The sequence below is a fragment of the Seriola aureovittata genome, chromosome 7 (genome assembly GCF_021018895.1).
Source record: "Seriola aureovittata isolate HTS-2021-v1 ecotype China chromosome 7, ASM2101889v1, whole genome shotgun sequence".
Classification (NCBI taxonomy): domain Eukaryota; kingdom Metazoa; phylum Chordata; class Actinopteri; order Carangiformes; family Carangidae; genus Seriola; species Seriola aureovittata.
In genome coordinates this window covers 1,255,065-1,270,965 of record NC_079370.1, presented here as the reverse complement: position 1 = coordinate 1,270,965, position 15,901 = coordinate 1,255,065, and the positions used below count along the sequence as shown (strand labels likewise).

Sequence of the window (15,901 nt, the reverse complement as noted above, 5' to 3'; positions counted from 1 at the left end):
ACACACACACACACACATATGGTCTTTGCCCTCCTATTCTTCTCCACACAGTGGCAGGAAGTTGTCCAGATATCCGCTGGCCTCTGAAAAAAAAAGAGAAAAGCTAGCAAGTGAACAAAGTGGGCTGGGTGGCGTTAGAAGGTGTCGGTGGCGCTGACGGTGGTGATGGAATTGGGCGACTTGACTCAGAGTTAACTGTTCATTGTGCGCAGCGGGGCTGTAGCTGCACCACAGGGCCGCACATTTACAACAGTGCGAAGCGCTTTGAGTCGCAGCCGAGCTTCTGAGGATCAGAGGCAGGTTTTACCAAACAGCTGGACTGGACCGCAGATCCGTCTGAGCGGAGGGAGGAAAAGGCCCCCAGCTGCTGACCTGATCAGGCTGAAGATGTTGGCTCTGAGCATGTTTCTTCTGCTGGGACTGAGCTGGACGTGTCGGGGTGAGTTAGTGTCCGCTCTGTTCTCAACACATTTATCTTTCTTTCATACATACATGAAACACGCCACTCTTAAGACCAGTTTGAAAAAAGTTAAATTCATTATTACCATTTTCAAGGACTTGTTAAGGTAATGTGTGCCTGTGTGGTTTACGACATAATATAGATATGATTGTTTACACTGAAGCTTTGTATTTTCACTGAATAATGAATTTTCTGTAAATAACTTCTCTCCATATGTATTATTTTTAAATATTTTGAAATAGACATTACTTGTTTTTCATCATAGCTTTTTCAATGTTCTGTTAAAGACAAAGTGAAAAATCTTTTTACAGTTTAATTTCCTTGTTTTAATATTTATTTTTCTTACATTTGTACAATAGAAATATAAGTCCTTATATGAATATAAGGACTTATATTTCTATTGTACATAGATTTCTATTCCTTCTGAACCAGGAAGTCCCTCTTTGCTGATCAAGCGAAACAAAAGTGTAAAACACTTAACATGTCTAATTTCAGCTCTATTGTCCATACTTTTTTTTCTGCTCTTATTTTATGGTCCCACACACACCTGCCAACCCCATTGTCCAACTCCATCACATTCCTCATTGCCATGGTGATGACCTTCGACCTTTATCAAGTCCCCGGCCCACTCCATTTCCTGTTGCTATTCGCTTCTCCTGGAAACTTCCTGTTTATGTCAGCCCCATTTCCTGTTCCCGTTAACGGCCCGTACCAGGACCCACCTTTCATGGCTTGACCTGCATTGTTATGAATAGTTGCTAATGCGCTGAAACAATGAGGGGTTTGAATATGTGGGTGAGCTGGTCCTGCGATAAAACACAGTGAAAACAGTTTGCATGGTCACTTTGATTACTGTATAATGTCAGGTTCAAGGAGCATGAAAAGGAACTAGACATACAAGGCGTTCTTTAGACATACAGCACATACACACTAGACACTAGAGCAGACTCACCACAACAACTGTTTAAAAAGGTCACAATTCATGTGAGACATCAGACCAATCTGTATTTGTCTCCACAGCTGCATCTAGTGATCCATGGGTTAAGTGTCCAGGCAACAGAAAGTGTAAGGACAAGTTTGCAGACGGGACATGTGACAGAGCATGTATGGAGCCCCAGTGTCTCAGAGACGGCTTCGACTGCCTGAAGGACAAGGGACACTGCAAGTAATATAAGCATTTCCAGTTTAATAGTGAATGCTGGGAATTAAAACAAATTGTTCATTGCCTTATCCAGGTTATGGATGTTCTGTCCTATTGTATGCTGGGTTATGTGTTTTTGTCTTATTTGTATATAATCCTGGCTTTTTCTTTTCACATATATCAATTTAGCTTTCAGGATGTTTTGGTGCTTGTTTCTGTGTTTTGATGTGTTCTTCTTAAATCCAGATTATTTTGTCTAATAATTCTGTCTCTTTCTGTTTATCCTTTCATCCCTCCCCATCATGGCTCTCAGTCCAGGCCACATCCAGTACTGCCGTGATCACTACGCCAACTCCCACTGCGAGCAGGGATGCGACAGCGCCCCCTGTGGATGGGACGGCAGCGACTGCTTCACACACCAGAGCCCTGTATGGGCTAAAGGCACCATGGTCCTCCACACTAACATCCCACTACAACGTGGCACCTTCTCCAACAGCTCCCTGCTCTGGGCGCTCAGCGTCATCCTCCAGTCGACACTTAAACTGCGAGGGTCCGTCCCCCTCGACACCAGCAAGAAACTGTTTGACTATACCTCTGAGGAGCTCATCGAGCTGCTGGCTAAGACAACACCGGCTGACTCTAATGGGTGCGTGCTGAGTGAAATGTTACTGGCATTATGATTAGGTGTTTCAAAAATAGTGAGTGCAGTTGTACTTTATTTAACTTTTATTTAGACCTGGCCAAGATGGCAGCTTCAGAAGATTCAGACACAACAATACAAAATCAGGTAACAATAGAACAATTCTAAAGACAGATAATAACGCCTACAAGTGGGCTACGAACAGAAACATTTAACAATGCAGTTATTTACTGTAGAATTTACAGTAAATTGATTATTTCAAGTTCTTGTAATCTGAGATAACTATTGCAACATGAAGTTTGTAAATTAGGGTCACAGATATATCACGATTCGCCCGAGTGGGTTCATAAATAAAAATCTACCAGTGATTCAGTTGACGTATGGACAGAAACAGCCAGCTAACTCTGGAAAGCAGAGCAGAAATTATTGTTTTTTAATTTGGTCCCAAATATCAACATTCTGCGAGTCTAACATCTAACACTGTGCTGATACATTCACTTACAGCTTCAAAAGCATTAGAAAATAACATCAACATAGTTTTGTCTCCATTAACTGTTCATGAGTTAACTGAGCCAAATATTAAAGGCTAGGATCTAGAGTACAGATCCACAGCTACACAACACTCTAACATCTGCATAACAATGAGTTTCATATCCATGTGCATTAACACTTCACAACAACGCATTTATGTAAAGATAGAATAAAAGTGGGCCAAACACAGAACCTGGGGAACCCCACTGAGTACAGCAAGCCAGTCTGAACCAGGGATGCTGATATGAATATTGACATATTGACATCCATGTCTATCTCTGTAATTATTTTGCTGAGTTTTTGTTTGTTTGGTAAGAGGGTGTAACATTTTGCTAAGGGCAAATGTTGAAATAGGTCTTTTTACATTAGTATATGTTCCAGATTTGAGAAAGTTAGAGATTCTAATCAACAAAGTGCTTCATGAAACTGGCCTCAAAATGACATACTTACTCTCCCACTGTTTCCTTCCTCTCTCTCTCTTTTTCCCAGCTCCCTCCTTTTCCTCGGAGTGGACAACAGGCCATGCTCCCCATCTACCTGTTTCCCCTCTGCCTCCGAGGCCGCCAGTTTCCTACGTGCCGTAATGTTACTGAAGCCCATCTCGTTCCCCGCCCTGCCGGAGCTGAAGGCCGTCATCGGTATTAGAGGTGTGGATATAAGAACCGGAGAGGAGGAAACGGTGAAAAAGGAAGTCAAAGGTAGGCTCGCATGTCCTGTGTCCTGCACACACACACACACACACACACACACATACACACACACACACACACACACATCCAAAACATTATAGAGCATCTTTCCATTTCCAGTGTGCAGATGTATCGGTCACTGCTGCAGGTTTTCAGTTTTGTTCACATATTTCATCCCTGAGTTTTAAAGAGTTACAAATCAAAATGGCAAAGAAGGACGTCTGGTCAAATTGTCTCTTTTTAAGGAGTGAAGTGGCTCACCTAGGTGATAATTTGGATATTACCAGGTTTATGGGTAGAAGTGTTTTATGCACTTAACCAAGAGGTTGGTTCATTGCACATGAATAGAAATGTTTTATTTTAAGATTAGACATACTTGGTTTAGGTAGGTTTAGGAGAGGTTAAGTTAACTTAAATTCACAAGGCAAGGTAGCCAGAGGCAAAAGTACAGGATTTCATCATAATAGATAACTCCTATTTTATCCATGCTACGTTGGGCAATTGTTTGCTAACACAATTGCCAGAACAACTTCACAGTAGAAGGTGATAAATATGTCAACGTTGTGTTTGCGGCTTGTTCTGTTGCTCCAATGTGGCCTGAACAATCTGTTGGTGCCTTGATATTTTAAAAGGTTAAAACTTATCACCTGCAAAGCCAAGATATATTCTCAGGTTTAGCAGAAAGAAATAAAATACAGTTTAATCTCACTGAAATCTGTCACAGATTTACAACATAAATACTTATGTTACTTATGTTATGTAAGTTTAAGATTTATGTCAACTAAAACACAATATTACAATGTGACTGTGAGGAACATGATTTTAATCAGAAAATCTTTTTATTTTTTTTAATTCTTTCTCTCAAAGAGTCGAAACCTGTGTGGCTATGGGCCGTGGTTGCCATAGCAATTGCCCTGCTGCTGTTGCTTCCCCTGGTGGTGTTCCTTGTGGTGAGGAGGGTGAGACATCAGCGGGCGGAGAGGGAGGTCAATAACAGGGTGAGACACCGGTCTACGGTCACCGACAACGACGGCAAAGCCAAGTCCTGGACGCCACACGCAGCCCACCAAGACCAACGGGTCAGATCCAGCAGGGAGAAGGACAAGATCAGCCTGAGGAAAAAGAAGAAAGCCAAGGAAGCAGAGAAAAAGAGGCGGAGGGAGCCGCTGGGCGAGGACGCCATTCGAATGCGGTGAGAGGAGATGCTTGGAGAGGATGTTTTGTCTGCTGGAGGAATGATGTCATGTAGACAACTATAGTTTATTCCAAAACAAGTGAGAGTTCATCCTGTATAGTGATAACAAAGACCGAATGTCACTTTTTTTTGTCTTTTTTGGAACATTTCATTAGACAGAAAATTCAGCCTCAACAAATGTGATTATTGATTAATCTTTTATAAGTCATGGACCCTAACCTTAACCCGTGAAGCCATAATGGTTCCAGTTTGATTACAGCTGGGAACCTTTGTTGCATGTCACCGACGCTTCTCTTTCTCTATTTGCCCTGAAGCTGAAAAAATCTCTGCTCCTGGCATGTTTCAGGGCCCATGTTGTTCTCAGAAACAACAACACTCTGCGTGTTGACATTTTGGGTGTTTTGCGGAGCTCTTTGGTGACTCATAAGTTAAAATAAAAAGACAGGAAAAGAAAAGGAAAAGACCACAGGACCACAGCAATAGTTTCTTAATCTGCAGCATAAAAACTGTGCTTTTGTTTTCAGGCCTCTCAAAAGGGACCAGGATATAGGAAGTGACACAGACTTTACCCAGAGTTCAATGGAAGACATCAATGCTAGATGCTCCAGACGAGAGGAGGAAGCCTCCATCTGTGACCACAGGACCCAGGAGCAGAAACACTACCGAAATGGACCCTCACAGTCCCGCAGACCCATTCAACGTAAGGGTTTTCAGTCATGAATTCATTCCTAGCTCCAAAATTTTTATTCCTCTGAGAATCTGTGATCCGTTTTTACTACGTCTAGCATTACTTTACCGTGACTGTGTGTTTAATGAGAGCGTTGTAAACAATCGATTAGTCACTCAAAAGAAAAGAATCAGCAGCATTTTCATTGTAGATTAATTGTTTCAGTATTTTTTAGGCAAAAATAGCTTCTCTTTTGCTTTTTTTTGTGTTTTGTATTGTAAGTTGAATATCGTTGGGCTCTGGACTGTTGGTCGGACAAAACAAGACATTTGAAGGTGTCACTTTGGAGATTTTTCATTACACTACATTTTATAGACCAAACAATTAACTGAGAAAATAATCAGTAGATTGATCGACTATGAAATTGTCATTAGTTGCAGCCTGAAACTAAAAGCCACATCATTTTGTCATCACATATGACACATTCTTAAATTTTGCCAATATTTAATGACAAAATCGGAATCATTTTATTCAACAACTTTAGTAAAGAAGTTCATGGAGACACTACACTCATACACATAGTGTAAGAAACTGAGTAAAGCAGGATTCACACTGACACGCTGTGGAGTTACAGTTTGAGACATGAACGTTTGCATGTAAACTATACATACCCATCCATACACAAACCCTGACCTCCTTAAACTGTTCTTGTTCTCTCCTTTAGCTCCACCTAGAGGATGGGAGAGAAACGCCATGCCTCCTCCTCTGCTCAGTCCTCCTCAGCAGGTCTGGCCTTGCCTTTACTCCCATGTCTTTATATAAACTTGGTCATTCTTCATGTTAAAATTTTGATTTATTTATCTGAGTTGTCTTTTTGCTTGTTTGTTTTATTTTTCTGTTGTAGAAGAAGTAATGCGTTTGTTTTTTCTTTATACAGACTGTATTATATATGTGTGTATGTTGTACATGCGGTTTTTATTCATCGTGATTTGGTTGTCTTTGCAGTCGGCAGAGTGGTGTGGCCCAGATGGGTCTGTGGTTCTGATTCGAGCCGTGCGTAGCGGTCTGGACAGAGTGGTTTTGGAGCTGCTTCGAGCAGGAGTACCAGTTAACAACACTGATCATACTGGTAATGCATCCCTGTCAAAGTCACTCATATTAGTTTGGCCACAAACCTTAGTCAAATAGTATTTGCATGTAATTCTTGCTGCCTGTTTTCACCTTCTTGAAGTTAAGAACAATGTGAATGCCAGGAACTTTATCCATTTTATGAGACAAGTAGTCTAAAACAGTAATGAAGAATTATGTTCAAATGCAGTTCCATCGTTGCCTGTGCAGTTCACTATAGGATCCAACCATTTTCCTGCAATGTTATGTCATCACTGATGTCAGGCGCAGACACTGGTGAATTCTGCTTTAACCCCATCATACATTAATTGGCTGCTTTTGTAAATGCTGTTTAATTCTAATCTATAGCCATCTAACGGCTCAGTGAAGCCTCGTTGAGCTAAATGCTAACACCAGCATGCTAACATGCTCACAGTGACAAGACTGCTTGACATGCTGATATCTAGCAGGTATTATGTTTATCATGTTCACCATCTTACTTTAGCATGCTAGCATTTACTAATTACCAAAACAAATGTTTTACAGTTTTAGGTTTCCAGGTATTTGATCATAAACCAAAGTATTGGACGAATTACAATGTTGAAATGATGATGGCTGGAGGAAAAGTCAAGGGATCAGCAAAGTTATTACAGATCACCCTGAGAGGGACATAAAGGTCTACACCATATTTCATTGCAATCCATCCAAGAGTTTTTGAGACATGTCAATAAAAACAAAGAAATGACCAAAGTCAGTTGTAACCACATGTTCTGGGGACGACGAATATCAGTAAAAAAATTAATGGTAGTTTATCCAATAGATGTTGAAAAATTTCAGGCTAAACTGACAGAACCAACATTGCCATCCCTCGAGCCACATCGCTATCATGGCTAATGAAAATGTCTTAATTTTATCTGTTCACTTGCCATGTTTGAATACCATGCATGAATAGGTTAAAGCCCACCTGGGAGAGAAATAACATGTACAGCTCATGAGCAAGCCATTATTTTCTGACACCTGTACACTGAGGGGTTGAGTAACTGGTGTAACTTACCCCGTCTCTCTCACGTCCTCTTTTTGTGTCCCTCCTCTCCCGTTCTGTCCTCTCCTCTCCATGGCTTCCATCTCTTCCTCTTTGTCTTTCTCCAGCTCCCCTGCTGCCCTCCTCCGACTCAGAACAAAGTTAATGTGCTATACAGCTCAAACTCTGGTCGATGGACATATTAACTTTGTTGCTCGTCCTTCTTCTTCCTGCTTTCGCTGTCTCTTAGATTTTCTCTCTGTCTCTCTCTTTCTACACCTTTTACGTTTCCTGTGTTTATGTCCCATCTCTGTCACCTGGGCTGAAGCAGTTCATCTCCACATCCCTTCCCCTTCATTCTCCCTCTCTTCACCACCTGGGCTCGACTCTGTTGTGTAATGGTTGTTCATTGGCTGACTTACTCCCTCCCTTCTTCCCCCTCACCTCCACTCACACTGTCTCTCTCAGGGAGATCAGCCCTGCACTGGGCATGCTCAGTAAATCACCTCTCCCTAACAAGGACCCTCATACGCTATGGGGCCGCTGTAGACCTGCAAGACAACAAGGTAAGAGCAGAAAGTTTCTTCCTGCTGTTGTTATTCAGAGGGATTAGACTTGTACTGTAAAGCAAAGTAGATGAAATGACTTTCAAACATCTCAGCAGTATGTTATATTCATGATTTTGTCTCTGGTAGGGCGAGACGCCGCTCTTCCTCTCTGCCCTCCATGGTTGCTATGACACTGCCAGACTTCTCCTCCTTCATGGTGCCAACCTTGAGCTGCGTGATCGAAGGGGACGTCGACCGATCGACGTGGCCAGAGAAGGCATGCGCCACCAGGTCCTGGAGCTCCTGCTAGCTCACCAGATTCAGAGAGGGCCTGTTCCCATCGACTCGGCCAACGACATGATGTGGGAGGAGCGCGCTCTGATGTACTCGCCGTGGGTCGGAGCGCAAGGCCTGCCTGGAAGAAGCGCCTCCTTCTCTGGGATCGTAGGACATCGAGATATGACCCCGCCGCCACAAAAGTATGGTTTCACAAATATAATGCGCGTAAAGTTTACAGTTACAGCTAAAACAGTTAGTCAATTAATCAGTTAGTCCATTGACAGAAAAATGATTGGTAGATATTTGAACCAAGACCATGAAATTGTATTTGATTGGATAAAACATGTGAAGCCAGCACTACTTTTCCAGCCTTTCTGTTAATGGATCCTGTCTAATATCGTGATGTCTGTCTCGTCTTGCCAGCGATTGGTCGATGAACAGAGTGCAGTACCCCTGTCCTCAGAACTGGCGACCACAGCTCAACCAATCAGCAACGGCTTTGGTCCCGCCAAGAGTCATGGGCCGTTCCCCTCGACCAATCAGCACCTTACAGGAGGTGACCTCAGAAGACGAGGATCGTGACAGGCATCATGAAGCCCCCAGAGCTGCGACGCCTCACTTCCTGTCACCCCAACCAGCCCCTCGCCAGCGTTCCTTTTCCTGCACCCAGCATGCATTGCAGCGTCGCTCCAGTGCCCACCAGCCAGAGCCCAATTATATTATTGTGACAGACAGAACAGCCATTGAGCCCATAGAGAGAGTGGTTGTTTCACCTCCCACAGATGCTGCCGCCCAATCAGATCGCCAGCCAGTTGTAAATGGTGATAGAGCAGATCCCCACAGAGCAGAACAAGCAGCGGTGAGTTCAACAAACACAGAGCAGAAATCTAGAGGTGAGAGGTCAAACAACATGAACGACTCCACACAGACAGCCTTGTAGAGAAGAGGAAAAAGCAAAGAAACTTCAGCTGCCTTTCCATTCAGCCCATAAGAATAGGAGAATGATGATTGCGGTGGTTTAATAGACCTACGTTGAGTTTTAGTTTGGCATCAGGCCTATTTTGTTAATCCCAATGCAAAGCAGAGGGTGTACCAGTAGGCCCACAGCTGGAAGGAGTCCAGCTTGTATTTACTGTAATTTGGGAGTTAATGATTCTCCAATATACATCTGTTGGGTGTCACATGACAGATTTGCTTGTTAAATTACTTATTTGTTACATTCCTGTCAAATTAATACTCAGCAGCACTTGGAGATGTTCCAGCCCGAACAACCCCTTCTGTTTTCATTCAGCCTTGCCCTAAATTATTATTATTATTATTATATTTTTACTAGAGAGGAGGATATTAATTGTAAATTTTATGTTACATGGCACAGTCAAATAGGCGATGGAGCATGTTTGACATGAATGCCAATCAAATGTGATGAATCCGGCCGTCAGTCTGCAACTGAACTACAGTGTGTTCACATTGTCTTCACGTGTAACAGGTTACATTCTGTTTATTGGAGAAATATTGAAGGAGAGATTTAAAAAAAAAAAAAAAATGAAATATGTGCACAGTTACACAAAGACGAAGAATCATGTTGATGCATGTAATAAAGTGACTTTTCATTTAAGTAATACAGATTTTTAATTTCATTTTCAAATCCCACAACATGAAGGCTATAATCTCAAAGTATAATCTCATCTACCAATTATTTTTTTTCATCTTTATCAACAAATCAGACATCACATCTTGAACAAGAGGATGGTTTTATGTTTTCATTGTGTTGACATTATGGCTTCATTAATACCAGGGTAAGACTGTCTTCTTACAGACGACCAGCTGGGAGGCAGAAGCCAGGGAGGTTTTCAGGCTGAAGGTGGAGGCGAGTGTTCAGCTGTTGCCTGCGCTGGTGAGGCGATTAAAAAAGAAAGCAACCTGACAAAATGTTTGGCCTCGACAATCTGATGTCAAGGAAAATAAAAAAGTGAAAGTAACATCACAAAGTCAATATTGATTTGAAAGGTAACAATGACGGTTACATTACCTCGAAAAAAAACATTGCTTGTATGGTAAAAAGGAAAATAACATGATGACTCTACAGTAATAAAATGTCAGTAAGTAACCTTAGCTGCTAAGTTGGCCATCAATTACAATGTCACTTTAAAATGGCAGTAAATAAAATTAACTGGTAACTCTAATAAAACATAAACAGTAACAGTTACATTGGATAAAATGAAAAGAAAAGTTATATAGAAAAGAATAAGTTATATATCTAAGCTTGGTCAGTGAACATCCATTTTCCTGTTAAAATTTTAATACCTTAAGCTGCTAATTTTCACAGAGTTAAAATTAAGGTAACGCTGTATGACCACTATAACTCTCTCACCTGCACAGACATCCTTCTCTCAGCTGAGCCAGGACCTCTGTTTATATAATCCCTCTCTCTCCTGGACAATCAGACTGGGCAGAACCAAACCTCATTCATGGGTTTAAGTCTATCTCATTTAAAAAGATTAACACACAAAATCTTTCTACTATCTGTAAACATCAACAGTACAAAAAAGACGTACTTGTACTGGATTTGGATTTTGTAAACAAACTTTATAATCACTCCAAATCAGACAAATATTCATTAACACAGTATATTAAATTTATTACCACCCCCACAGTCATGGTATAACCTGTGACATCATTGATGACATCAGCAAGAGAATAAAACAGGGAAGTGTTTGGCCGCCACCCCCTATTTTAACACCTGGAGTTCATGGTGAGTATGGATTATCAAGGTGCTCAGATTCAAACCAAAGTCTTTTAGAAATGTATCTATTTAACCAAAAAATACTGTAACGAAACAGAATAATAACCACAAACAAACCTGTTATTCAAAGTGTTTCCACTATTAAAGATGAAGTGCTAAACACAGCATGAGATTTGTGTTCTCAGAGTTGCTGTATACACACATGAATAACAAAGTTAGCTGCTAACTTTTGGACATTACAATTACAAAGATAGCTGCTGTTAACTTTTGTCTTCAAAAAGATAGTGGTAAGATAAAATAAGAATATGTCATTAGCATTAGCTAGAAACCAAGGCTAGCATGAATATAAGCAGTGTCATTATCATAAATCAGATATTTTAAGGCTAGCATTAGTTGCTAACCTTCCAAAATTTTGGGTAGCATTAGTTAACCTTTGGAGAGTAGGCTAACATAAGCTGCTAACTTTTGGACCTTACAATTACCAAGATAGTTTTAGCTCTTCCTAACCTCTGAATATTACAAGGCTAGCTTTAGCTACTAACTCTTGTACAAAGGCTAGCATTACACTACATTACACAGTGCTAGTAACATTAGCTGCTAACTTGTGGAATACAAGGCTAGCATAAACCTAATGCAGTGTCAATCAGACATTATCAGGTTAGCATTTGCTGCTATCTTAAAGTTTGGACATTACAAGGCCAACATATGTCCCTCAAACAGCCTATGTAAAGTTGGCAAAAGAATTCAGTCCTTGTGAATTTGTAAGGCACGTGGGTTTTCATTGTCACATTACCATGATAAAAGAAAAGCTTAAATGTCTCTTTGTCTTGTGTCACTCTGCAAATATATAACTTTTTAAATCATGAAACAGTTTTTAGTCCATTGTAGGATGTTACCACACTTCTTGTGTTTTAATAAGGTTCATTATCAACACACTTATAGGCACTAATCAACACCAGGGCTAGAGATACTGCTTCAGAAATATCATTGTTAAATGTAGCATATGATTTAAATGTTAATGCTCAACTTTTTTTGTTGCTAAAGATGATAGAGCTCTGAAGGTCCTGCAACTCTACTTCCCCCATCTACCTATAAGGAAGGAGGAAAAGTTATCAGAGCCACCACTGAGGAGTCGCACATGTCATTTATTGGCATGCATCCTGTAAGTTTTGCTTTAGGTTTTCTACTTCAATAAGGGTTGATGTTTGTACTGCTTGATAACTATGAAGGTAATTTAGTGGTAGAATGTTTGAAAGGAAAATAATAAACTGTGAATGTAAAATTAAACCCATAAAATTAAACTGTAAATGTGAAACAAAACCCGTTAACAAGAAAAACAAACTTTAAATGAGACAAAAAAAAATTTAAATAAGCAAACAAAAAAAAAACTGTAAACAAAGAATAAAATCTATTTCAACTCTTACATTTAGTTGACAAAGACTATTTGAATACAAATTTAATGTGTTTGCCTTTCGCATGTTCACATTTGGCCATATTTGGCCACTTAATGTTTGCAATCAGTAGTTTTTGGTGATCATACTTTCAGGATAACTTAATTTCAGTTATATTGCAACAGTATAAAAGTGACAGATGTGTAATTAACAGGTGGGGACCAACATGGTTGAGTATTTATGACATGCAAAGACCTATTAACCTTTCCTGCACTTTTTGTGCCTTGGAGATGAGATGATGATTTGCCAGGCCTTCATCATTATTTCAGGCCACGCCATCGAAACAGACTCTTCCCTGGTGGTTTTAGATCTTTGTTTTAAGGCTTTCTTCATGTTTGAAGTCAATTACACCGAGCCCCCTCCCACCTGGAAGTTTCTCTATAGCATGAGGTGTATTGTAGCCTGTCATGTAATTTGTATTCTTGTAAAATAACTCGTTTTGGCAGAAAATGTCATTCAATAATTGTTACATATTATTATTATTATTATTTTATTAAATATAAAAATATGAAGGCAATGAGACAGGAAATAACCCAGTGTATAGGCAACACGTAACTGAGGTTGAGGTTGTTATTTTTTTTAACCCAGCAGTTTTTTGAGTGTATGATAAGAGGCAAACTATATAACTATATTATATTGATCTGTAAATCACGTGAATTGATTGCATGCAGTACGATTGTATACAAGTATCCAGAGCTTTGATCCACACGCGTGCAAGTGATTGTGAGGCACGCGCCGTTGTGGATCAAAGCTCTGCTCTGCATTTCAACCATTTGCTTCTTTAGCGCAGCTGACATTCAGTCTGTTTTTCCTTTGAAATTTCACACTCTACGTTTCTTCTTCATGTAAATACGCACACTGTACGTGGGGGGGGGGGGGGGGGGGTTACAACTCTTCCTCGTGGGAAAAGGGGAAATGGCGCTGCATTTACAACTTTACTACCTGTTAAAACTGATACATCAGTGGAAAGGACGACACAGGCAGGAGACACTTCCCACATTCCCACGCGCACTCACCTGCGATTGAGGTGCAAATGAGTCCCAGTGAAAGAAGAGTTCCGCAATATGAGCAAGTTTTTCTACTGACGCAATTCAGGGATAGGGGAGCGTGCGGCGTACTGTTTTACGCACGTCAAAAAATACCTCATTTTTTCTGCAGTAAATTGTGATTTTGTCCATAACAACGATTCTTATCCCCAATTTAATCTATTTAACCAGGGTAAACATTTCACATTTTTTTCACTCGATTTCAAAGCAGGAAGAAGAGACATTACGCACGGGAATGGCACTTTTTACGCACGGCCTTAACACCTTTATCAATGTGAAATTTAGTTAGTTCAAATTTAACCATAAATCTGGCTTTTGACAGCCAGTCTGTTACGTATAAATGTATGTATGTATTTAGTGTTGCTGGATGTTTTGGCAACCTCGATGTATGTTATAATTTTTCGAAGTAACGAAGAAAGGGTCAAACTGTGAAATGTCACCACATGGTGCCTTTCATCCTCACGTGTGGCAGCACAAGTCCACACCTCGCTCCCTGAGGCACGTGCCAGCAAACAATTAATGAACACACAGCCATTGTTTGGTGATTTTTCCTTTTGTTTATTTACAAATGACAAATAAAATAAATTAAGGTGCAAAAATACTTAATAAATGACACAGTTATCACGAGCCGGCCTGTAGAGGCAGTAGCAGCACTGGATGTGATCATAATAATTTTACAGTATCTACAAATGTGTCAGAATTTACAGGAAACAGAAGGCCCGTGTTCAATACATTGCACTGAAAATGTCCTCGTAGAAAGACAAATGAGCAACACATGCTGTTGTATGAATCTGAATCAGCATGTTAGAGTCATTTAAAGTTCAGTTTCTTTAGTAACTCAGGGCCAGGGCCTCCACAAACACTGGCTGACCGGGTGGCTTTGCGACGGACTCTGTTTGCTCGCTCTACTCGCCACTTTGTGGGGCTGTTGAGGAGTTGTGGGAGAACGACGTGATTCTCCCGGGGTCTGAACACAGCTGGCCACATTTGAGACGGGCGTGCACAGTCTGTGTCCGGACCTGTTTATCAGCAGCCGAAGAATAGATCTGGACGTCTTCCTGAGAAGCAGAGAGCTGGTGGAGGAGCGGGCCTCAGTTCTCCCCTGGACGCCTGCAGAATCAGAGTCTGAACGGGCGAAGCGAGCGGCAAAAGATGCGTCCAGCGCTGCTCCGAGCCACAAGCCTTTCCCCTCAGGTCCCAGGAACTGAGCGGCTCTCTGCAGGCAGGTGGAGAAGCCGTCTTGGAAGGAGTGCTTCCGGCCTCCGCCCCCGCCTCCACCTCCAGCTCTCGTCTTGTCTTCTTTGGCAGTGTTCTGGAGGAAGAGGACTGTGTGTTCGAGTATCTCAGCTTTCTCCACCCTGCGCTGAGTCTCCTCCTAGGACACAAACAAAGAGTTAATAAGCAATTTCCCACCCCCACTAAAATCTCTTTAATCTTGTAGGCTGGACCAAATGACCACCAGAGCCACGTGGCCTTTACCTGTCTCTGTAGCAGAAGAGTCTTCAGGCTCTCCAGGCTGCGGTTCATTCTCTCTCTTCGACGTCTCTCCACCTGAGGTTTGAGACTCTACAGAAACAGAAACGAGATAATAAGATTAATGAATGAATGATACTGCAAGGTGAAACTGTTTCAGTCCTTTCCAAATGCATGCTTCTGTCCCGCATACAGGGCGATGTGCATCTCAGGTGAGACAGCACTGTTAACAATAATAATCTGTAATATTCCATGAAGGCATAAATAATACAAGTACCTTCTTTTGGGCCTTTGCGTCCTGTGAATCCTGAAGTAATTTCATGGTTGTAGTCCAAGAACTATCCAGTAGTAACTGCAACTGTGTCGGTCTGTCAGTCTGGGCCGAAAGTGACCACACAGGCTTCAGGGAGGGATTTTAAAGCCGTGGGTGGGCGTAACTTTAGGCTCCTCCCACCACCCTGGTCTCACGCTTCATTTCACTGCAGCCACTAAACTCAATTTGTAGACGGTAACAAAGTCGTTAATGTTTGTAAAACATACAACATTGCAAGTGAACCCCTTCTCTGTTGTGATTCTTATTTCCTATATTTTGATAGTCTTTCATAGTTTGATAGTTGGCGTGGAATCAGTGGAAAAAATATTGTTAAAACATTATAATAAAATGAAGAATGTAAAACAAATATATTCATTGATTGTCCCTGAAATGTTTTTTCTTAATTATCTATTTAATACACATTTGACAAGAGTATGAAGATGAATGCAGACGGAATGGCGCACCAACTAGGACCCTTCACTAATCCGCAGCCACGCGCAGCTGTCCAGCGGAGTGTCAGCGGCACGCGCCCCTGAAAGGTGTTGGCAGCTCGTGTGACCCTTATTTACATGTGTGAGAGAAAACATCCGCCAACAC

The 15,901-nt window shown here is 41.3% G+C and overlaps 2 protein-coding genes across 2 annotated transcripts; one reads left to right on the top strand and one right to left on the bottom strand.

Moving 5' to 3' along the window:
- The first annotated feature begins 27 nt into the window (after positions 1 to 27).
- Positions 28 to 9,893, top strand: notchl (notch receptor, like). The gene is made up of 11 exons (XM_056381886.1): positions 28 to 439; positions 1,481 to 1,625; positions 1,915 to 2,247; positions 3,262 to 3,470; positions 4,329 to 4,653; positions 5,181 to 5,356; positions 6,048 to 6,109; positions 6,329 to 6,452; positions 7,920 to 8,017; positions 8,147 to 8,478; positions 8,702 to 9,893. The coding sequence occupies exons 1-11, from the start codon at positions 388 to 390 to the stop codon at positions 9,216 to 9,218; spliced, it is 2,373 nt and encodes a 790-aa protein (XP_056237861.1). The 5' UTR covers positions 28 to 387; the 3' UTR covers positions 9,219 to 9,893.
- Positions 9,894 to 13,901: 4,008 nt separating this feature from the next.
- Positions 13,902 to 15,345, bottom strand: LOC130172925 (transcription factor HES-5-like). Its single transcript, XM_056381902.1, has 3 exons — positions 15,269 to 15,345; positions 14,998 to 15,084; positions 13,902 to 14,893 (listed from the first exon to the last, which is right to left on the bottom strand). Exons 1-3 carry the CDS (start codon positions 15,311 to 15,313, stop codon positions 14,357 to 14,359), a joined length of 669 nt encoding a protein of 222 aa, XP_056237877.1. The 5' UTR covers positions 15,314 to 15,345; the 3' UTR covers positions 13,902 to 14,356.
- Positions 15,346 to 15,901: the final 556 nt, after the last annotated feature.